The sequence below is a fragment of the Geotrypetes seraphini genome, chromosome 8 (genome assembly GCF_902459505.1).
Source record: "Geotrypetes seraphini chromosome 8, aGeoSer1.1, whole genome shotgun sequence".
Classification (NCBI taxonomy): Eukaryota; Metazoa; Chordata; class Amphibia; order Gymnophiona; family Dermophiidae; genus Geotrypetes; species Geotrypetes seraphini.
This window is the reverse complement of record NC_047091.1, coordinates 85,742,338-85,766,022: the sequence shown is the minus strand read 5'-3', so window position 1 is coordinate 85,766,022 and position 23,685 is coordinate 85,742,338. Positions and strand designations below refer to the sequence as shown.

The 23,685-nt window shown below is 44.7% G+C and overlaps 1 protein-coding gene across 2 annotated transcripts in view; it reads right to left on the bottom strand.

The window, feature by feature from the left end:
- The window catches only part of LONP1 (lon peptidase 1, mitochondrial), a 177,881-nt gene that overhangs the window by 78,869 nt on the left and 75,327 nt on the right, over window positions 1-23,685 (bottom strand). For both annotated transcript variants that reach the window (XM_033954649.1, XM_033954650.1), the window contains exons 6-9: window positions 18,474-18,603; window positions 6,665-6,748; window positions 1,296-1,516; window positions 22-160 (exon numbers count right to left, since the gene is read on the bottom strand). In XM_033954649.1, coding sequence (XP_033810540.1) covers window positions 22-160; window positions 1,296-1,516; window positions 6,665-6,748; window positions 18,474-18,603 — 574 coding nt within the window. The remainder of the gene's footprint in view (window positions 1-21; window positions 161-1,295; window positions 1,517-6,664; window positions 6,749-18,473; window positions 18,604-23,685) is intronic.

Here is a 23,685-nt window from a genome sequence, read left to right as displayed (position 1 = left end):
ATGGTAGTGACAGTTTCTTACCAGAATGCGTTTCTTCACATCATCCATACCATAGTGGTCTTCTTCCAACACTTCCTCAGCTCTGGTCAGATCTAGATTCTCTTTACTGTATTTACCCCATGGAACAGATGTCAGCCAGTCCAAGTAATTTCGAGTTACACTAACAAAAAGAACAAATATGATTACTTAGTCCATATTCAAAAAGGTTTGTCTAATTTTGGGATTTAAGTGGACAAACCTTTGAGTTTTCAATAATGCTTTTGATTAATTAGCTAACTATCCTGATTAACAGAAAATTAATCATTAGTCACTTCCAAATAACAAGATTCGCTGGACATCTAACAATTTCATAGAGCTGAATTCCTGCCTACCCGAAGCCCATTGGTCACACATTCCTAAGGAAGCTTAGCTAGCCAATAGGCTACAGGGAAAAGCAGGACTAACAGCAGACAACACAGAATAACTGCAGTGTATGTAATGGGTTGTGAACATAAGAAAGGCTGAGGGAAGACACAGCCAGGGAAAAGCAGGACTCAAAGACACAGTGCCTTAGCAACCTTAGGTACTGCTCCCACTTCCCCTTATAGCCCATTGGTCACACATTCCTATGGAAGCTTAACCAGCCAATAGGCTGCAAGGAAAAGCAGGTCTGAAAGTTGCTAAAGTGTCTCTGTGGTTACTCTTCCCACCTCTGTTTGCAGCTCAATGCTTAGACATTCTTAAAGAAGCTTAGCTGACCAATAGACTGCAGGGAAAAGCAGGACTAACAGCAGGAAACACAGAAGAGCTGCAGAGTAGGTAAGGAGTTGAGAGGATGAGGGAAAACATATTGGAATGTAAAAAGGAGAAGAGAGCTAAGTAAAAACAAGACTGTGTGTAGCTCTGTAGATACTGCTCCCGTCTCCCGCTGCAGGCCATTGGTCAATTATAAACAAATCACTGTCAGTTACCCCATCATCAAAAACTACAACACTGCAGTGGAATAGCTATACAAGACAGCTTGAACAACCTCCCATTATAATCACTCACTCTACTTTCCTGAGCGAAGCTTGGTCTAACAGGTACTCCTAAGTTTTAATTTTTCAATATGAGTAACTTGTATTATTTTTTAATTTATGTTGAATTTCTTATACTAGTATGGTTCTTCTTTTTTAGTTATTGATTTTGAAATGTTCAATAAAATAAATTGAACTAAAAATATTTGAATGACCAGAGTTAGCTGAACAACTTCAGGACTCACTACCGTGGTTTTGTAAAAGGGACTCTTGGGAGAGCTACGAGTGGAGGCCACTCACTTGAACTCTGAAGAATGATTGTCCAGCAAGCTAAGTTTGTTTAGTTCTTCATTAATCACTTCCATCACGTGCTGAGGTACCACTAGGTCACCCAGCCTCTCTTGGAACTTCTCTTCAATAGCATCCTTGTCTTCCTTCTCCAAGCCCAGCTCCTTTTTTATGATCTTCAGTTGCTCTTGCAGAAGGTACTTGCGATGGGTCTGTTTGATCTTCTCCTCCACCTAAAAAAACAACAACCCAAATGAGACATTAACTGGTTCCAGCTTTTCAGAAAAAGCCTAAAATGTCATTCTGTAGGCCAGTTTTGTGGAACCATGCCTGCTAACAGATGCCAGCCTTGCATCTCATTGAGCATTTATGGAGTCAATCAGAGACTGCAAAGGCATCTATGAGGCGAGTGCTGCTCAGACTATCTCAGAAGAGCTGCTCTAAGAACAGCAATACAAAAAAATTGTGTTCAGACATATAATATCAGAATGTAGCACATTTTGTTCGGAACCTGCTTAACTAGAGATCTTGTGAAAATTGTATCTTTATGGAGGGTAATTTCTCATATAACAGATTGCTGCCAAATAGGCACCTATTTAAAGGTTCTTTTATCAGCAACATATAGCATCTTTATAAAATACAGCATTCAACATACTGAAATAATGGCTACAATATAGCCACATATATTTTAAACCAGTTCAGGAGCAGATGTAAATGTATACAGCGGAAGTAAGAACAAGAGCAAATATTTTATAATCCACGCATGTATATCATGCCCCTACCCAAAATCCTCTGAACACACCTGTAAGAGGATCATGTTTAACTGCATGCCTTCTTGTCATAATGTATACTTAAAAAAATAATTGCCATATTTTGTTAGTCCTAAAAGTAATCTAGCCCAGTATCTTGCTTCCAACAGTGACCAATCCGGGTTACAAGTATCTGGCAGAATCCCAAAGAGTAGTAAGATTCCATGTTACTAACTCTAGGGATAAGTCATGCCTTTCACCGTATCTACCTTAATAGCAGTTTATGGACTTTTCCAGCAGGAACTTGTTCAAACCTTTTAAAAGTTACTTGTTAACTGTTTTTACATCATCCTCTGGCAATGAGTTTAAAGTTCAACTAGTCACTAAATGAAAAAAAAAAAAAAAAAGTTATTACCATCTAACCTCATTGAACAAAAGATTAGGTTCTTACCTCTGCTAATCTTCTTTCTTATAAATCCACACTTTATTCTGGGACCAGTGGTTTTTGTGCATCCCCAGCCGCCAAGCACTGTAGAAAGCTTCAGATGATTGAAGTCATAACTCCTCCCTTTGCTAGCATATCCTGGAGCATGCTCATTAGATTCCAGTCAGTCTTCAAGCAGCCAGGAACATCTACAGAAATAATAAACAAGAGAGAGAGAGAGAGAAACGAGGAACTCCCCGCCAAACAAATCAATTCCGCTCATATTAACATATGCAAAACAGCAACAATGAAAACTATAAATCAGGTTATGAAACATTAGAACCTGAATGACAAAAACAGTCCTATAGGAAGACACAGCCTGCATTTCCAGTAGGGAGCGCTAAACCAGGGACCCCCCTCAATTTAGTGCTACTTACATTCAGATGGCACTCTTATAAAGGCTGGTCTGATACATAAATCCAGCTTACCAGTACTTCAAGGCAGGCGATCAGCGAATCAGATGTATATAGAGCGGGTTCCCGGAATAAAGTGTGGATTTATAAGAAAGAAGATTAGCAGAGGTAAGAACCTAATCTTTCATGCTTGTACAATTCCACTTTATTTCAGGACCTGTGGGATGTAACAGAGCAGTCCCAAAAATTTAGGGTGGGACTGATGAGCTTGCTGCCAACACTGAGGCACCAAAAGCGGCATCCTGCTTGGCTGCCACATCAACTCTGTAAAACTTAGTGAAGGTGTACAAAGAGGACCACATAGCAGCCCTGCAAATCTCATCCAGAGTCACCACTGATGACTCTGCCCAGGAGGAGGAAACCCCCTTGGTACATAAGCTGCAGAAATGGCCGCTTGAATCCATCTCAAAATGGTAGCCTTAGAGGCCAGCTTGCCCTTGCGGTTAGGACTCACCAGGACAAATAGGTGGTCCAAAACCCAAAACTCGCTGGTTACTTCCAAATACCGCAGTAAAAGCTTGCACTCATCCAGAGATCGCAGCACTCGGTCCTGGGCTTGAACCGGAAGGAACAAATGCCGGAAGGCAAACTGCCTGATTCACATGCAAGACAGAAACCACTTTTGGAGGAAAAAAGGAACTGTACGCAAGAAGGATCCCGACAAGAGCTTGAAGCTCCAAAATTGTCCGAGCTGACATGACAGTCACAAGGAATACCGTCTTGAGAGAGAGATCCATCATGAACGCCTACTTCAGAGGTTCATAAGGCGAGCAAGCCAGGGAGCAGAGACCAGATTCAGATTCCATGTCAGACAAGGGAAGCGTAAAGGAGGCCTCAGAGGAATCATGTCACTTAGAAAATGGACCATGTCCAGATGAACCACCAAAGATCCACTCAAGGCAATAGGGCCCAGGCAGGACAGATCTGCAATCTGAACCTGTACAGGTCCTTCTTCAGGCCATTCTGCTGAAAATCCAGCACCCAAAGAAACGAGGGAGAAGAATCCTTCTGACGGCTAGTGCACCAAGCCTGGTAGCACTTCCAAACTTTCACTTAGGTCACCACTGTGGATTTCCAATTGCTGTGAAGCAGCATAGCTATCAAAGCAATAGAATAACCCTGGGCTGACAAGGCCACACGTTCAAGATCCATGCTGCAAGACCAAAGAGGCCCGGGTCCTGCAAAGCAATCTGCCCCTGTGTGATGAGCCGAGGGTGACAAGGCAAACACAGCCCCCCGGCCCCCACTGGAGCTGCCAATTGGGAACCACCAAGATTACAGTTCACAGGCACTCTGCTATGCTATGCATCAGACACCTTAACATGGGCCATGGAGGGAAGACATAGAGAAGACCCTCCTGTGTCCAGGACTGCATCAGAGCGTCCAGGTCTCTTGAAGACTGAAAAACTGATCAGCCTTCATGATTGCTGCGGTCACCATGTGGTGCACTCTGCACTGGAACACTCTCCGGGAGAGAGACACTGAGAAAGTCCGCCTGAATGTTACCCATGCCTGCCATGTGCGCTGCATACAGCACAACCTGGTGGCTTTCTGCCCAGCAAAAGAGCAACTGGGTCTCCATGCTCAGGGATGGACTCCTCGTGCCCCCCCTGCTGGTTGACTAAGTCACTGCTATAGCAACATCCGAGAACACTTGGCAGCTCAATGACAGAGACGGGCCTGGAAAAGCAAGAGCCAGCTGAATTACCTTCAGTTCTAGGCGACTGATCGACCACTTGCGCCCCGGGGGCACCCACAGCTCTGTACCAGAACAGACATACAGACTGCCCTCCAGCCGGAGTGATTCGTGTCCATCGACAGAGTCACCCAATCCGAAATCCGGAGTGGAAGGCCGCTGGCTATTGACATGGGATGCAACCACCATGCCATGCTGCTGCGCGCCGCCACTGTCCGATAACTGACATCCCCTTCCTAGCCAAACTCACAGAAAAAATAGTTTTCTCTCAAGTTTCAGAATTCATTGAAAAAACTCAAGTTCTGGATCTGAACCAGACAGGGTTCAGACAACATCATTCTACTAAATTATCTCTTATTGGATTGACCACCAATATCCTTTACCATCTGGATCATCACAAATCCGTTATTCTAATTTCTCTTCTCATAGCCAGAGATGCCCCGGGGTGTCTGGGGCCTCAGGGGTGACTGAAAGCATCAGAATGGATAATAAAAAACCTGAAAAAAATAAAGATTAAATTCTAGCAGAACAGACAGGCTCCCTACTCCTCGTTTGTAGAGACTGAGGGGGAGGAGCTCATCCCACAGTGATGGGAGGTGGAGCAAGAAACAAAGAATGGGCTTTCTATAACCCTCAGAACTACTGGAGGTTAAAACTAGTGTAGCCCAATTCAGGGAAAAAAATGTTCAATTCAATTTGATTCAGCCTACTGAATCAATTTTTCGATTCAGTTTGCTTTGCCTGTCCAATTGAGTGTTTTTTTTCTTTTTTTTTAGACATCCTGGCAGGTAGCCTCTTCACCCACCTTTTGCTCTCTTCAACCCCATGCCAGTGTTGTAGTGTAAACAAAATAAACTAACAAAAAATACTTTTCCTCTCTCTGTTAGGTCCTAGCTCACACTCGCTGTCAGCTCTGGCAGGATACACATTTCAAATCCGACATATAGTATCACAAAACAGAAAATAAAAATATTATTTTTTCTATCTTTTGTTGTCTGGTCATTTTATTATTCAAATCATTTTGGTCTCAGGCTCTGGTTTCAGTTTGTCTTCTGTTAACTTGCTCACCAGGGTTTCCTGCCCATTTGATGTTTTCTTCTTTCTCTGTGCTCGTCATCCATCTTCCATCTCTGTACCTTCCCTTCCATAGCCATATCCAACATTTCTATCTCCAATGTCTACCATCACTAGTGGGAGGGAGAGTGATAGGAATGGTACTTCGGGGGGAACTCAAATATAAACTGAGCCCCCCTCCAAAGCAATCGAGATAATTGGGCATTCGGATAATCAGCGTTCTACTGTAGTTCTTTCTCCCCATGCACCATCTGTCCCTGCCCTCCTCCCTATGTCCATGTCTCCCTCTATCCTATATGCATGTCTGCCTCCCCTCCACCATATGCAGGATTTCTCCCTCTCACTCCTTTCAGTGGCATGGCAGAGGGCAGGCCCCGGCAGGGCAGGCTGCAAAGAAGCCTGTTCAGAGTCTGCGTCTGCTAGCCATCCACCACCGCTGCTGCTTTAGGAGGCCTTGAAGGTATGTCAGGCTTCACCAGGGGAGGAGGGCTGTTTACTGAATCGACTGAGATCGGCAAATCAGGCAGTACTAATTAAAACTCCATGGTCAATACTACCAGTCCTGTTGCACAAGAAAACAGGAGTATGTTTAACAAACAGTAAGCTTGCTATCCCAGAACTGGTCATTCAGGAGAGCACATGCAGAGCTCAGACTTCTGGCGAGGGAGTTTCTACTTGCATTTCTTTTGACACCATGGTTGCTTAGAGATTCTCTATTATCTCTTACTTACTGTCCAGATTTTCTAATACAGGGATACAAATGGTATGGGATACCTACTCAGGTGACCAGATAGGAAGAGTTAAAGTAATCATTCCTGAGTGATTTCTTCAAGGATTTCAGAGAGTAGACACAGTTTGTGAGAAATCAATAATCTGCTCTCTTTTCCATCTGCAGACACTCAAGACTGCTGCACTGCTCCCTCTCATCAACTCTGTAGAGCAGAGGAGGTTGTTTTTGGCCTTACCTCTCGTCCAAGCCGCTGCTGTAGTTTGCTCAGCTCAAACTCTTTCTTCAGCAGGGAAAGTGCCTTATAGAGACGTTTGGGAATCTAAGAAAGGAAATAAAAGCTTTCCATTTAGACAACTATGTTAACTGAAGTTCAAACAACTTTAGGTTCAGTCTATACTACAACTCAGCAGATTTCAAGATATTTAAATAGATTCATGAGTTACCATGTGGGCATTTTGATAGAATTTGCCCAGGTACCTAAGCAGTTATCTACAGTCATGTGAAAAAATTAGGACACCCCATGAAATATTCAGTTCTTTCTTAAGAAATGTTCACATATCAATGTCAAATCTTTTTTGCTTTTTAATTTCTGGAAAAGAAAGTGATGTAATTGCAGGTAAACAACAAACATTTCCTTGATTTACTCATGAAACAAGATATCCACAAAAATGTGTATTCTAACTGAGGAATAAATTAGGATACCCCCCACCAGTAGCGTACCTAGGGTATGTGGCACCCGGGGCCCATCATTTTTTGACACACCCCCCCCATGTAAAAAAATATTTTTTTGTAATGACCATGAAACGGAATAAATGGTCAGAATAGAAACAGGCAGTGAAAATTTTCTTATATTCCAAACATAACATAACATAAATTATGTCTGAATTGTCATGACATCAGAAGTACATATGGAGTAGTTGCAGGTGATGCTTGGGACAGTTCTGATTGTGTTAGTTCGGTTTTATGTGTTTTTTGAATAGAAGGGTTTTTATTTCTTTTTGAAGGTTTTGCAGTCTGTGGTCGATGTCAATTGGTTGTAGAGTTGGGGGTCGAGTGTTGCAGCTCGAATGGCTAGAAGGTTGTCGAACAGTTTTTTTTCTTTTGACGTTTTTGGTTGGAGGGTGTGTGAATGGTGCGTGAGTTCTCCTATGTCTGGTTGAGGTGGATTGAATTATTTAGCTGAAGAAATTAGTTACCCCCTCATCCCACACACATTAATTCTCTTCCATTTTTGTTCCCATTATAAAAAACACTGATAAGTTCCCAGAAAAAAAATACATTAAAATAAGAAGTGAAAACAAAGGCCCCTACAGATGAGAACATAACATAAGAATAGCCTAACTGGGTCAGACCAATGGTCCATCATGCCCAGTAGCCCATTCTCATGGTAGCCAATCCAGGACACTAATACCTGGTCAAAACCCAAAGAGTAGCAACATTCCATGCTACCGATCCAGGGCAAGCAGACACTTCCCCCATGTCTTAATAACAGATTATGGACTTTTCCTCCAGGAATTTGTCCAAATCTTTCTTAAAACCAGCTACACTATCTGCTTTTACCATAACTTCTGGCCACTTCATTTTTAAGTTTAGATCTTTCCTTTCAAACAGAGACCTTGCTAGATGTCAAATACAGCACAAGGTAACTTCACATGGACTTAGCTGTGCAGGAAATGTGAATCTCCTCATACACCCACCATATAGGGCAAAAATGTGCAAAGGTCTGTTTTTTTCTTTCGATCACTACATAGCCTAATGCCACACAAGCAGCGCTGTTACAAACATATTCTGTAGGTCAATGCTAAGGATAACAAAGTTTCCTTCCTTGGACCAGAAGGAGATACTGATAAACCACTGGAAAAGATCCCAAAACAACACCCAAAGACCCACTCAGTGTGTGAACCAGTTGAGTGGAGTGGACTAACTGGGGGGTGGAAATGGGCCCGGAGTTTGCTCAGCAGAATTTCCCAGACCACCTCTTCCTCTCAACACATTGACACGCTGCCACCACCACCACTAGGAACACCTCACTGGGTAGGCCAGCTATGCTATAAACTTTATAAAACACATTATTATATTTTCTTATAAAGCACATATTTTAACTGAACTCTCTGACATCCTCAGCCTTTCCATTCACAAAAATAGAAGGAAGAAAAGTTCCCATTTCCTGCTGTCTCATGTCCCCGGCCTATACAATATTTTTTTTCTGCAGACCCTTCAAAAGTCTGACCAAATCCTCGTTTCACTTGCATTATAAAGTACTGAGGATGCCATCTCTCCCCAATCCCAGGTCCTAAAGTCTAAGACAGTAGCGCAAACTAATGCTGCCAGATTCAGGAAAAAAAATTTTGATTCGATTCAGCCTATTGAATTGGTTTTTCAATTCGATTTTCCTGCCCAGTTGGGTGATTTTTTTCAAAACTCCTGGTGGGTTTTATAGCTTTTTCACCCCCTTTGGCTTCTCCTAATCACACTGGCGCTGTGGTGTAAATAAAATAAAGAAACAAAAAGGACTTTTCCTCTCTCTGTTAAATGCTAGCTCACGTTTGCAGTCCAACACCAGCTCTGGCAGGATACACATTTCAAATCTGACATATTATAATCACAAAACAGAAAATAAAATTAATTTTTCTACCTTTTGTTGTCTGGTTATATTTCAAATCTTTTTGGTCCAAGGCTCTGGTTTTCTTCTGATAACTTGGGGTCTCCTTCTTTCTTCTTTCTGCATGCTAACCATCCATCTGCCAACTCTGTCCTCCCTTTCCATTTCCCTTCCCTCCCCAGGAAGTCTGGTATCTTTCCTTTTTTTCATCTCCCTCCACAGATACACCTTTTCTTAACTACCCTTTCATCCGGCATCTCTCCCTCCTTCCCCATCACCCGAGTCCACCATCTCTCCCTTTCTTTTCCCAATTACCCTCCTATCCAGTATCTCTATCCCTCCTCCACACCATCCCTTGTGTCCAATTTCTCTCCCTTTCTGTTCCTTCCTTCCCTAAATCCCATGGTCCATCATCTCTCTCCCTCTCCTCTATTTTCAGACCCATTATTTCTTCCTCTCCCCCAAAGTTTGGCATATGCACGTCTCTTTGAACACCCCCTTCCCTCCGTGTACTTCTAAACCAGGGTCCCTCCCAAAGGCCTGTCCCCCCTTAAAGGTCTGCCTGTCCCCCCTTGAAGGCCTGTCCCACCTCCTTGAAGGCCTGTCCCCCCCTTGAAGGCCTGCCTGCCTGTCCCCCCCTTGAAGGTCTGCACCCCCCCCTTGAAGGTCTGCACCCCCCCGAAGGCCTGCACCCCCCCGAAGGCCTGTCCTCCCCCCTTGTAGGCCTGTCCCCCCCTTGAAGGCCTGTCCCCCCCCTTGAAGGCCTGTCCCCCCCCTTGAAGGTCTGCACCCCCCCCGAAGGCCTGCACCCCCCCGAAGGCCTGTCTCCTCTTGAAGGCCTGTCCCACCCCCTTGTAGGCCTGTCCCCCCCCCTTGTAGGCCTGTCCCCCCCTTGTAGGCCTGCCCCCCCCTTGAAGGCCTGTCCCCCCCTTAAAGGCCTGCACCCCCCCGAAGGCCTGCACCCCCCCAAGATCTGTTCCCCCCTTGAAGGCCTGTCCCACCCCCTTGTAGGCTTGTCCCACCCCCTTGTAGACCCGTCCCCCCCTTGAAGGCCTGCCTGCCCCCCCTTGAAGGCCTGTCCCTCCCCCTTGAAGGTCTGCACACACACCCAAAGGCCTGTCCCCCCCCTTGAAGGCCTGCCTGTCCCCCCCCCCCTTGAAGGCCTGTCCCCCCTTGAAGGCCTTCCTGCCTGTCTGTCACCCCCCTCCTCCTTGAAAGCCTGTCTGCCTGCCCGCCCGCCCCACCCCGAAGGACCGCTCGCCCCTGGCCTCCCCGCACCACTATGAAGCAGCACTACATATGCTCCCGGCCTTGCCGTTCAGTCCCCCCACCACCACCCCCGAAGGACCGCTCGCCCCACTGACCTTCCTGCACCACCTATGAAGCAGCCGCAGCAGGATCCCGACGTCAGCGATCTCTGCGCTGCTTAGGCGCTGCTTCCTGCGCCGCGTTCCCGCCCCTCCTCTGACGTCGGAAGCAGCGCCCAAGCAGCTCAGGTATCGCTGAAGTCGCGATCCTGCTGCGGGCTGCTTCACAGGTGGTGCAGGAAGGTCAGTGGGGCGAGCGGTCCTTCGGGGGTGGTGGGGGGGGAATGAACGGCAAGGCCGGGAACACCCCCTCATGGCTGGCACCCGGGGCGGACCGCCCCTCCCGCCCCCCCCCCCTTAGTACGCCACTGCCCCCCACATATCCTCCCACTTAAAGTGGCTCAAATCACACACAGGTGTATCACATCAGGTATACATGATTAGAACATCGTTACTCAGCATTTTGAAGGAGGTTTGCCCTACTTAAACCTCAGACATTTAGTTTGGTGTGTTCATGACTGCTGCAGTGAGAGTGAACACCATGGTGATATCAAAAGAGTTATCTGAGGCCTTCAAAAAGAAGATTGTAGCAACTTATACGTCTGGTAAGAAATTTAAAAAGATTTTGAAAGAATTTGACATTAGCCATTCCACAGTCTGGAAAATAGGGTACAAGTGGAGGACTTTCCAAACAACTGCCAATATGCCCAGGTCTGGCTGTCCAAGAAAGTTGACCCCCAGAGCAGACTGCAAGATGCTAAAAGAAGTCTCCAAAAATCCTAAAATGTCATTACAGGACCTACAGCAGGCTCTTGCTACTGTTGATGGAGAAGTGCATGCCTTTACAATCAGAAAGAGACTGCACAAATTTAACTTGCATGGGAGGTGTGCAAGGAGGAATCCTTTGCTCTCTAGGAAAAACATCAAGGTCAGACTTAAATTTGCCAGAGAGAATGTAGACAAACACCAGGACTTCTGGAATAGTGTTCTATGGACAGATGAACCTAAATTTGGATTATTTTGATACCAGAAAAGAGGATATGTTTGGCGTACACTAAATACAGCATTCCAGGAAAAAAACCTCATACTAACTGTGAAGTATGGAGGTGGAAGTGTTATGGTTTGGGGATGCTTTGCTTCAGCAGGACCTAGCCAGCTCACCATCATAGAATACACCTTGAATTCTACCGTGTATCAGAGGGTGCTTGAGGAACACTTGAGACCATCTGCAAGAAAATTAAAGCTAAAGCGGACCTGGACCCTGCTACACAACAATGATCCAAAACATACCGGTAAATCCACCAAGGACTGGCTGAAAAGTAGGAAATGGAGAGTCCTGGAGTCTTTATTTGTTGCACCTTTTCTTATTGGACAATTCCACTTGTTTTTACTATTCTGTTTTCTGTGGATTTGTTTCCCCTGTGTTTTGCACAATAGGTTTTAGTTTGATTTCACAGTAGTTCCATGTCAAATTTCGTGACACAACAGGTTTTAGTTTGATTTTATAATAGTTTCATGTTAGATTTCATGGTACGTTTCCACTTGTGGCACTTTTCTACCGGTTCAATTTTTACTAGCTTTCCCTGTGTCTTTTTGTTTTACATTGTTCAGTAGGGGCATAACGGGCTTATGTTAGATTTTATAACATTTTCATGCTAGATCTCATGGTACATTTCAACTTGTGGCACTTTTTTACCGGCTCAATTCTATTAGTTTTTTCTATTTCTTTTTGTTATACATTATTCAGCAGGTGTACTATTTCTTCTTTTTTTAGATATATACAGCATTTTAGAGTGGTCCACACTTGTGGTTATTAATACCCAAAGATCCTCAAGGTATTGCAGTGCTCTTATTTTATCCAATATGCTTTAGTTATTTTATATCCTTTTTTACATTGATATCTGCTTTTTTATTTGTTATTGGCTTATTTTTAAATATACTCTGGTACATTGGTTCAACATTTCCATATTATATTTTTTAAAATTTATACTATATGTTGTTTTTAGTGTTTAGATATACTTATTATCTTTCACTTATTGATTATATGATGTCTAAATATATTGATTGTCTGTTGTTTTTTGATTAAAATTTTTTTTATTAATATATATATTTTTTCCTAGTGGCAATATATATATTTTTTTGCTCTCATTTTTTACACTTTTGTTAACAATACATTGACTCCTAGGGATGATACATTGATTGATTTTTAATCACCTTATTTTACATGTTGATTCGTTATCAATATATAATCTTTCTAGTAATAATATATTGATTTCTATTAATAATATACAAAATATTCAGATTGCTTTGTTGTGATATCTAAATTACGTTTGATTTTAAATTTATATGATATTTTTGTTGATATGGTTGATTTTAAATCTATATGATATTTATATGATAAATTTATACGATATTAGTTATTATATATTTGCATTTATGTATCGTTTTATTAAAGTATATGTTGTTCTACATTGGTTAAAGAAACTTTTATATGCATATTGCTGTTTCCTTTTTAATATTTTTAACATTTTGAATGTGTTTAATGTTTTTATTACTATATATTTTAGCATTACAGTGTTTGTATGTTTCTATATGTGTTTATATGATTTTATACATTATCTATAGACTCCTGACGCAGGCCGTAGGGCCGAAACATGTACATGTCGGGTCGAGTATTTTTGGAAGAATAAAGGATAACCTGATTGTCCAGATGAGTTGAAAGACATCTTTATTTGTTGCACCTTTTCTTATTGGACAATTCCACTTGTTTTTACTACTATGTGGCCGAGTCAAAGCCATGATCTTAATCCCATTGAGATGATGTGGGGTGATTTGAAATGGGCTGTACATGCAAGAGACACCTCAAACATCTTACAGTTGAAAGAATTCTGCATTGAGAGGGCCAAACTTTCCTCAGACCGATGTCAGAGACTGGTAGATGGCTACAAAAAGCATCTCACTGCAGTTATTTCAGCCAAAGGGGGTAGGTGTCTTAATTTATTCCTCCATTAGAACACAAATTTTTGTGAATATCTTTTGTTTCATGAGGAATCAAGGAAAAATCAAGGAAAATTTTTGTTGTTTACCTGCAATTACATCACTTTCTTTTCCAGAGATAAATAAAAAAAAGATTTGACATCAATATGCAAACATTTAAAAAAAAAATGGAATATTTCATGGGATGTCCTAATTTTTTCACATGACTGTAAATAAATTTCCCAGGCTGAAAAGTGTCCTGCCCTTAACAGGCAAAAAATATATTATTATGATTTAATTCTCAATTTCTTCAGTAGTAACGCAAGATATACTAGATATGTCCCTTACCCAGGACAGCTTACAATCTAAGGCAATGGAAGGTTAAGTGACTTGCCCAAAACCACAAGGAGCAGCAGCAGCAGTAGATTTGAAACGGGCTTCCCTGGTTGTCATCTCAGTGCTCTAACCACTAGGCTACTCTTGTACTCCGTATGTGTTATTAAACAGTGTACAGTTTTTGCTTTTAGTTACAGCAAAAAAAAAAAATTTGGGGGGGTGGGAGTAGTAAGTTCCTGTGAAATTTCCATACATTCCTAAAAGCCTGATGTGATGTATAGGAAACTCTTAAGAGGCTTTGATCTAGAGCAGTGTTCTTCAACCACCGGTCCATGGACCAGTGCCGGTCCACAGAAATTTCCTGCCGGTCCACAGGGCCAGCATGCGCATCAGGCCCAAAACAGTGTTCTTCAACCACCGGTCCACGGTGTGATTGATGCGGCATTATCTTCGAGCCAGCTCCCTCTTCCTAACTGATTCATTGCACAAAACTATGGACAGTGGCTCCTACGGGCATCCTGCGCCTGAACTGGAAGCCTTCTCTCTGACGTTGCAACGTCAGAGGGAAGGCTTCCAGATAACACAGGACGTGCAAGGTGCAATTAGTACTATTATGGGGGCGGGGTCTGGGGTGGAGATTGGGTAGAGATGGGTGGGGTCTGGCCCACGACTTAGCCCCATGTTCTTCAACTGCCGGTCCACAGAATAATTATTTTATTTCTGCCGGTCCATAGGTGTAAAAAGGTTGAAAAACACTGATCTAGAGTACTTAGCAGGAAGACATGGTTCAGCTCTGGGAGATAATAAATACAAAGAGGCCTAGAGAAGGAAGGAACACCCTCTAACATATGCCTCCACAACCTAGTGTAAGAACTAGAAGGCTAGTCGAGGAAGTTAGCATTTTAACACTGTGACCTGCAAAGTTCCTGAATATACTCTATATACTCGAATACAAGTCGATCCGAATATAAGTAGAGACCCCCATTTATCCCCCCAAAAAGGAAGAAAAATGGTTTACTCAAATATAAGATGGGGCTTACTATTCAAGTGTCATGCCCTGCCAGGATCTGCGTCCAGCGTCTCCTCCCTCACTCCCTCCCCTGCCAGGCTCTGCACCCAATCCCCCTCCCTGCCAGGCTCTGCCTCCAGCCTCCTTCCCTCCCTGCTCTGCCAGGCTCTTCACCCAGCCCCCCTTACTCCCTGCCAGGCTCTGCATCCTGTCCCACCTTCCTGCCCTGTACCCCGTCTTTCCTGATGTCTTGCAGGCCTCCACCGAGCCTACCATATGACCCGGTAGTCTAATGGTAGGCCGGGACAGGAGGGATCCCTTTTGTCTCCTGTCCCGGCCGACTAACATTTTTTTACCTCCCTCTCCCCGCGTACCTTTTGTGCCTTTTTGAATTCCTGGTGGTCCAGCTGTGTATCAAGCACATGCGAACTTTCCACGTTCCTGCCCCACGCGCTGAGCTCCTCCCTCTCTGAATGGTTTCCTGAGATCTAGCAGTGCACCAGGCAGGAGCAAGTTTGCACTCCTGCCCGGCCCTGCGCCACTCCCTGAATGGCTGCCTCCAGTTCTCGCAAGTTCCACGAGCCATTCAGGGAATGGCACAGAGCCGGGCAGGAGAGGGTTTGCACTCCTGCCTGGCCCTGCGCAGTTCCCCGAATGGCTGCCACCAGTTCTCACGGGACTTGTGAGAACTGGAGGCAGCCATTCAGTGAGCGGTGCAGGGCCAGGCAGGAGCACAAACTCGCTCCTGCCCGGTGCACCGCTAGATCTCAGGCAACCATTCAGGAAGGAAGCAGCTTAGCGCGGGACAGGAGCGCGGAAAGCTCACTCCTGCCCGATACACCACTGGACCACCAGGGATTTTAAAAGGAAAAAAAGGTATGCCGGGGGAGAGGGGTTGTGGTGTAAAAAAATTGTTAACAGTTAGTTAGGACAGGAGATGGGAGGGATCCCTCCTGTCCCAGCCTATCAGCAGGCCGGCAGAGGCCTGCAAAACGTCCGGGAGAGGGACGGGTGGGCACTGGGAGGTGACACGAATGTAAGACAAGAACTCATTTTTAAGGCGATTTTTTGATCCAAAAATTATCATCTTATATTCGAGTATATACAGTAATTAAAATAAACCACTTTGGTTGTATCACAGAAAGGTTAATATATCAAACCCATGGGAGGAGTAGTCTAATGGTTTAGTGCAGTGGCCTGATAACCAGGGCACTGAGTTTGATTCCTACTGCAGCTCCTTGTGAATCTGGATAGGTCACTTAACTCTCCATTGCCCCAGGTACAATATAAGTACCTGTATACAATATGTAAACCACCCCGACTGCAATCACAAGTGGTATATCAAATTCCATCCCCCCTAACCCTTGACCTTTCCCAACCCTTTTGTTGTTTAATGCTAAATTTCAAGCTCATATTCCTATGCACACTGACTTTTGAGGCCAGGCAGAAGCCAATCTTGTTAAATTTGGAACTAAACTTCACTATTTTATTTTCTTTTTTTTAATTGGCAATTTTTATTGAAAGAAATAGAAATATACAAAAGGCATCACAGCAGTGATTCTGCAGTACTCCCCAGTATGCCTAATTTATTTATTATTTTATTATTCATTTACTACATTTATATGCTGCTTGTATCCAAAGCAGCTCACAATAAAACATACATAATTAAAAACACAAAGTAATCACTGCACATCATATAACACAATACAGACATCAATCATTCACAAAATGTAATTCTTCACAGAACCCACTCAAACTAACACCTCCCAGACAAACCTCTTCACATTCACAAAACCAAAATTTAATTTTTGGTTTCAGCTTCAATGACACCAAACGATAAGTTTTGGCTGCAGTTCTGATTTTGGTCACTAAGCCAGTGCAAAGTACCCCAGTAGTTTCCCCTCTGAAAGTTCACTAAAGCATTTCTCTACCAAGACAGGGAGCCAACCCTGAAGTACCTGTAATGACAATTCTAAAAGCCCATTTCTAAACTGTCCAATGCAGGGCAGGATTAACCAATAGGCCAAGTAGGCATGTGCCTTGGGCCCAAAATGGTCAGGGGGGCCCAATGAAGGAGGGCATCAACATTGTTTTTTCCAAACGGCAATGAGCCCCTCCAGCATTAATTGGCAATGTGGGCCCCACCCCAATCGGCAACACGGCCCCCCCCCCCCCCCCATCGTCGGAAAGTAAGACAAGCAAGCAACGTGGATAAGAAAGGCAACAGAAACTGTAATTGTGCAAGCGGTGCTGCTTGCCCAAAGCTTCCCCCTGATGCAGCTTCCTGTTTCCGCCTGGGCGCATGGTGGGGTGGAGTGGGGCAAGGGGGGCCCAGTGTACTTGTGTGCCTAGGGGCCCTCGACGAATTAATCCTGCCCAGGTCCAATGCAACTCCTGGGACATAACGATGAGCCAAAGAAGACCTACTTAAACTTGTAACTATCCCTCTCTTTTACTAAGGTGCACTAATCTTTTATTGCACACTAATTGAATTAGCGTGCGCTAAAAGCTAATGTATCCATAGGCAAAAATGCACGCGTTAGCATTTAGCATGCGCTAAATCGATTAGTGCACCTTAGTAAAAGGGGGCCTATGTATTTGTAACTATGACCTAACTGTACTACGGTAATAACTGTACTGATCTACCTGTACTAGCAACTCTATTGAATATCTGTCAAAACTGTCCATTGTAACTTCCTGGGTAACTGACCCAACCTCTTGTAATGTAATCCAACCTTGAACTGAATAGGTAAAGGCGGAATAGAAAACCCAATTAATATAACATAGAACACAAAGGCATGTGCATATTAAAATTTCCATCTTGGCAGGCTGCTCATAATCATCCCCCAAATTTGCTTATGTCCACATTACCAGACAACTGAAAGATATCCTCAACAGGTCTCACTCTGAAAAGCAACAGAAACAACTTAGGAGGTACTACTAAGGAGAGTACTCTGATGTGGCATTGCACTAAATCTCAACCGTCTCTTCCATGTAGGTCCTTCTCTGATGCTTTCACATTGAACCACTCTAGAAAATAAATCTGCATCCTTCTCCTCAAGAGACCAATGAAATCAAGTTACTAAGTCTGTGTCTAAGGGTTAATCATCTCACTATCTCCACAACTCACATCTGACTCCTCTATCGCATCTCATCTTCTACCCTTTCACCCAGAACATCCTCTTGAATATCCTCTAGGTGGAGAGCTGTACTAATCTCTCTAACTTGTCAGTGGGTACCTTCTATATGTGCTGTTGTCTTTACTGTCTTCAGCTTGGAAATGAGACAACTAAGGGGAGATATGATTGAAGTCTATACAATCCTGAGTGGTGTAAAATAGGAGAGTACAAGTAGATCAATTTTTTATTCCATCAAAGAGTAAGAATACTAAAGGACCCTCAATGACGTTAAAAGGAAGAAATATTTTTTCACTCAGAGAATAGTTAAGCTCTGGAATGTGCTGCCAGAGGATGTGGTAAGAGCGATTAACATAGCAGGTTTTAAAAAAGGTTTGGACAAGTTCTTGGAGGAAAAGTCCATAGTCTGCTACTGAGACAGACATGGGGGAAACCACTGCTTGCCCTGGAAAGGTATCATGGAATGTTAATACTATTTGGCTTTTTGCCAGGTATTTGTGACCTGGATTGGCCACCATGAAGATGGGATACAGGGCTAGATGGACCATTGGTATGTACTGTCATCCCAGTGCTAGCTAACTATATGGTACTGCACTGTAAAAAAAAAAAAATAAATAAAGAGAGAGAGAGAACAATTCTACTGGAAATGCCTTAGTAGCCTCACTTCCTTGACTTACATTGGTCTCTTCCAGCACATCCTGAAGCTCATGAGATTCCGCGCCAGTTAACGCAGCCCCCATATCACTCAGGTAAATTGGATTATCCACAACTCTCTGGCCGGCCTGCATCATCTGGAGCACGGATTCCCTGCAAACAGGAACGACATTATTGTCAAGTCAACAGCCCACCATCTGGGAGAAAGTCTACAGGCAAATAAAAGCAGCAGTTAAAAGAGAATCTAGCCTACTAGTTTAAACAAATTATAATAAAAAGTACTAATGGTAAAAAAAAAAACAAAAAAACATTTCAATGACATCCAAAACAACTAAAGCCAAATCCCATAAAAGTACAGCTTATACTGTATGATCGCTAGCATTTGCCTTAAGTCTGATTCATACAGTATTTCAATAATCTATGTAAGAAAGGATTAAGGACTGCAAGAAAGCAAAGTACTGGCTCTAGAAGATGTCACAATTTCCTGACCAGTCTCAGCTTGGAAAAAAAAAGTTCAAACACAACAGAATAGATCATGCAACACAACATGGCAATCAATTTCGAGACTTAAGCGCTTAAAGAGTCCAAACAGGCATAGATATAGAACTTAAAAATGGCTATATTGCTCTGCAATTCAATTTCAGCCTTTCCTAAATACAGCACCAATCAGTAATATAGAACAAAATGCAATGAAAACTCTTGTACACAAAGATTCTGAGCAGATTCTTGATCACCAAAAATCATTGCTGCTTGTCAGCTAACAAAAGATTAGGTTTCTTACCGCTGCCAATTTTCTTTCTTGTAAATATCCTCTGGAGTCTGCATGGTAGGGTAATCAATCCCTTCTAGCCCTGAACTGTAGGGAACTCAAAACCCAAATCCAACTCCTCCTCCTCTGGTCATCTCCTGTGACACTCCCTGGAATATCAGTTAGTGATCAAGCGAGGTAGATCTATAGCAAAAAAACAGCAAAGAAAAGAGAGAGAGGGAGTGCGGGGACTCCCCGCTGCATAATCAAACTTATTATAGCCAAGAGGCGAAAAAGCATAAACAGTGAACTGAAACATGAAACAATTTGGAACAGTACAAATTTGGATAAATGAGACACAGCCTGAGGGAACCCCTGAAACCTTATATAAGGGAACAAGAATGGAATTCTTAGTGAGGCTGGCCAAAAACAGAAATCCAGCTTACCAGTTACTGGTCAGGCGACCTGCGAAATCGGACAGACAAATCTGGGCGGGTGTGTAGACTTTGGAGGATATTTACAAGAAAGATTAGCAAAGGTAAGAAACCTAATTTTTCGTTCTTGTACAATTCCACTGGAGTCTGCATGGTAGGGACATATCAGAGCAATCCCAGAACATTGGGGGGGGGGGAGGGGGTGAAGAGCCCGCCGTCAGGAATGAAGCCCCTCAAGCTACATCTTGCTTGGCCGCCATGTCAAGCCTGTAGAACTTTGTGAAAGTATGTAAAGAGGCCCAAGTGACCACCCTACAAATCTCCGCAGGAAGCCATTCCTCTGGCAAAGTGAGCCTTCACCCCAAGGGGAGGCTTCTTCCTCCGCTGACACAGATCCATTGAGAGATGGAAGCCTTGGAAGCAGGCCTACTCCGCCGGGCAGGACCCGCTAGAACAAACAGATGGACTGAAAGACGGAAGTCATTCGTGGCCTCCAGGTATCTCAGAAGGAGACGTCACACTTCCAGGGACCGCAAAATACGGTCCTTGGACTTGGAGTCTGAAGAAACAAAGTGGGCAGTCAAACTTCCTGAGGATCCCTGCACGAAAGAGCTGAAAGCTCCGAGACCCTATGTGCTGAAGTGACCGTTAAAAGGAAAACAGGTTCTGATGGTGAGATCTTTTAGAGTTCTGATCCAGGAGTTCATTGGGTGGACGAGCAAGCGAGTAGAGAACCAAGTTCAAATTCCACGTCGGACAAGGCGGCCGCAAAGGAGGACACACCCTTCCCACCTCTACCAGAAGCGGTTAACAGGTGAGACGCCAGTGAACCCGAGAGTAGTGGGACCCAAGCATGAGAGTCCCGCAATCCGAACACGTAGCAAAGAAACCACAAGTTCCTTTCTGATGTCAGCTTGCAAGAAATCCAGAACCTGTGCCATAGAAGTGGCTGAGGGATCCACCTGAACCCTCTCACACCAAGCCTGAAAACATCTCCAGGCTTTTGCATAGGCCAACACAATGGATTTTCACTTACTCTGGAGGAGTGTAGTGATGACTGCAGACGAATAGCCCCAGGCTGTCAATGCCGCGCGCTCAAGAGCCAAGCAGTAAGACCAAAGCGGTCTGGATCTTGGAGCTGCAGACAAAGCCACTCTGCGTGAGTAGTCACAGATGGCAGGGATGGTGCAGACCCCTCTCTATGCACAACTGCACCAGGTCTGCGTACCATGGCCTACTTGGCCAGTCCGGGGCCACCAGGATCATTCAGCCCACATGAGAAGCCACCCAGCGCAGAACGCGCCCTATCATGTGCCATGGAGGGAAGACAGAGAAGCTCTCCCTGAGGGCAAGGCTGCACCAGGGCATCCAACCTTTCACTGCTGACCTCTCTGCGGCGGCTGAAAAATCTGTCTGCCTTCCTGTTCTGGCAGACGTCATCAGATCGAAGATTGGACGACCCCACTGCCAAATTATGGACTTGAAAGCTCTTCTGAACAGGGACCATTCCCTTGGGTGTAGATTCTGTTGACTTAGAAAGTCTGTCTGAACGATGTCTACGCCCGCCACGTGAGCTGCGAACAAGGCTACCAGATGATATTCCCCCCCCAGGAGCTTCCAGGCTCAGGAGTGAACTCTTGGTGCCTCCCTGTCAGTTGACATAGGCTACTGCCGTCGCATTGTTGGAGAACACTCGGACAGCTTGACAATGGTGACACTTCTGAAGGCGTATCAGAGCCAGTCAGATCGCCTGCAGTTCCAGGTGACTGATCGACCTCCTGCTCTCCAGGGCAAACCTGCAGACTACCCCCAGCCAGAAAGACTTGCCTCGTAGTCAGGGTCACCCAGACTAAGACTCTCAGAGGAAGCCCTCTGTCCACAATCACCGGATTCAACTATCATGTCATGCTTCTGTGGGCCGCCACTGACCAAAGCAGAGGTAAGTTCAGGGAATCCTGTTGTGGATTCCAACGAGACAAGAGAGACTGTTGAAGAGGGTAAAGTCTCGCTCTGGCCCATGAGACCACATCTAAGGTCGTTACCATGAGACCCAGGACTCGCAGATATTGCCAGGCCATAGCAGACAGAATTGTAACATGTTCCAAATGGAGCTCCAGAGCTTGATCATCATGGGGTCCGGCGGGAACACCTGGTTCCTGGCCTTGTGAAACCAGACTCCCAGGTACTCCAATTCCAGCATTGGCTTGAGGTGGCTTGTCTTCAGACTGATAACCCAGCCAAGACGCTCCAGCTGTTGCACCACTTGATGAACTGCCCTGCACCCCTTTGTCAATGAGGGGGCTCTGATCAGCCAGTCGTCATGGAACGGATGGACTAGGGCACCTTGCGAGTGAAGATTCGCAGCCACTACCACCATGACTTTGGTGATGGTTCTGGCCGCAAACTGGAAATGCCGCCCCAGCACGTGGAACCGCAGAAACCTCCTGTGTTCCCAAAAAATGGGAATGTGGAAATATGCTTCTGTGAGATCCAGAGAAGCCAAGAATTCCCCAGGGGCTACTGTCGCAATGACTGAGAACACCTTTTCCATCCAGAAATGTGGTACTCGCAGGAATGCATTCACTGCCTTTAGATCCCAAATAAGTCTCCAATCTCCTAAGCCTATCTTTGGAACGATGAAGTATATTGAGTATCTCCCTTAATCCAAGTCACCTTCTGGAACAGGTTCTATTGCCGACAGATCTAGCAGCCAGCGAACAGTGGCCTGCATACGCATGGCTCTCTCTGGCTGTCCTGTGGGCGAAGACAGGAAGAAATCTGATGGAGGTTAGTAAAAGTCCAGTCTGAGGCCTTCTTTGTTGACATCTAGAACCCACTGATATGAAGTCACCTGCTGCCACTCTGTCAGGAAGGCTGAGAGTTGTCCCCTGACCCAAAGGAGAGGTGCCAGAGGCCTGGCGTCAGAACTGTTTAGAGGGGGGAAGGAGGACGTTTATTAGTAGATTGCTGTCGGGCCAGACCTCCAAAGTGAGGTTTGGAAGAGGCAGGGCGAGGCTTAGAGCCCGGCAGGACCTTAAGTTTATGGTCCTGACCACTGGCCATGAGGTCATCCTGACCCTGGCCAAATAAGAGCATACCTTTAAAAAGGTAACCTCTCAGCGTGGCCTTGGAAGAAGAATCACCAGACCACTGAAGAATTCAAAGCATTCTTCTGGATGCCGCAAGCGCCACGAGTCCCACGAGAACTGGCGGCAGCCTATCAAGGAGTAGTGCAGGGCTGACCGGGAGCACGAAAAGCTCGCTCTTGCTTGCCGGTCTGGGTGCACCACTGACTACTAGTGTCGAAATCGGCAGTTCAGCGCTGGATACATGCTAGACCACCAGGGAAAAGGTACGTGAGAGAGGGAGTGTGGTAATTGTTAGTGTTGGCCGGGACAGGAGATGGGAGGAATCCCTCCTGTCCCGGCCTACCACTAGGTAGTTTCAGTTAAGGGGAAGGGTTAATCTGCTGGGCTGGGTTGGAGGGCAGAAAAATTTGGAAAAAGTCCTCAAATTTCCACAGAATCATCTCTGGTCCTAGTTACAAATGTTTTAAATGAACAGACTCGGAGGACTCATTTTTCTAAATCCAGATCAATCCCACATTTTAATGTCAAAATTACAACATGCTGAAAAGAGGCTCTGAGCAGCGCTAAATGTGATTCAGACCATGTGTATGCATCTCCTTTGAAAAGGCTTTACTGCTGGTTACAAAGAAATTGCAAGCATGGATTATGGTGATAGATTCAGTTTGTTTTTTTCACAGTACTATGTGTCCTTAAAGAATTCTGGTTATTGACGTCGCATCACTTTGCGGCGAAACACAGCTGCCTCGGTAAGGATTTTTCCAATGCTATTAGCCATATGCTACACGCTTTTCTAGATACAATTAATTTTCTCAAATTGACCATATTAAAGTTTTGGGAATCTTGGCCTTCGTTTCAGCTAATTACCGCAGCCTACAGAGAGGATCGCCAGTGCTGTAGCGATCCTTGCAGGCTGCCATCGGCCTCCGCATCTCGTTCCCTCTGCCATGGTCCCAACCCCTCCTTT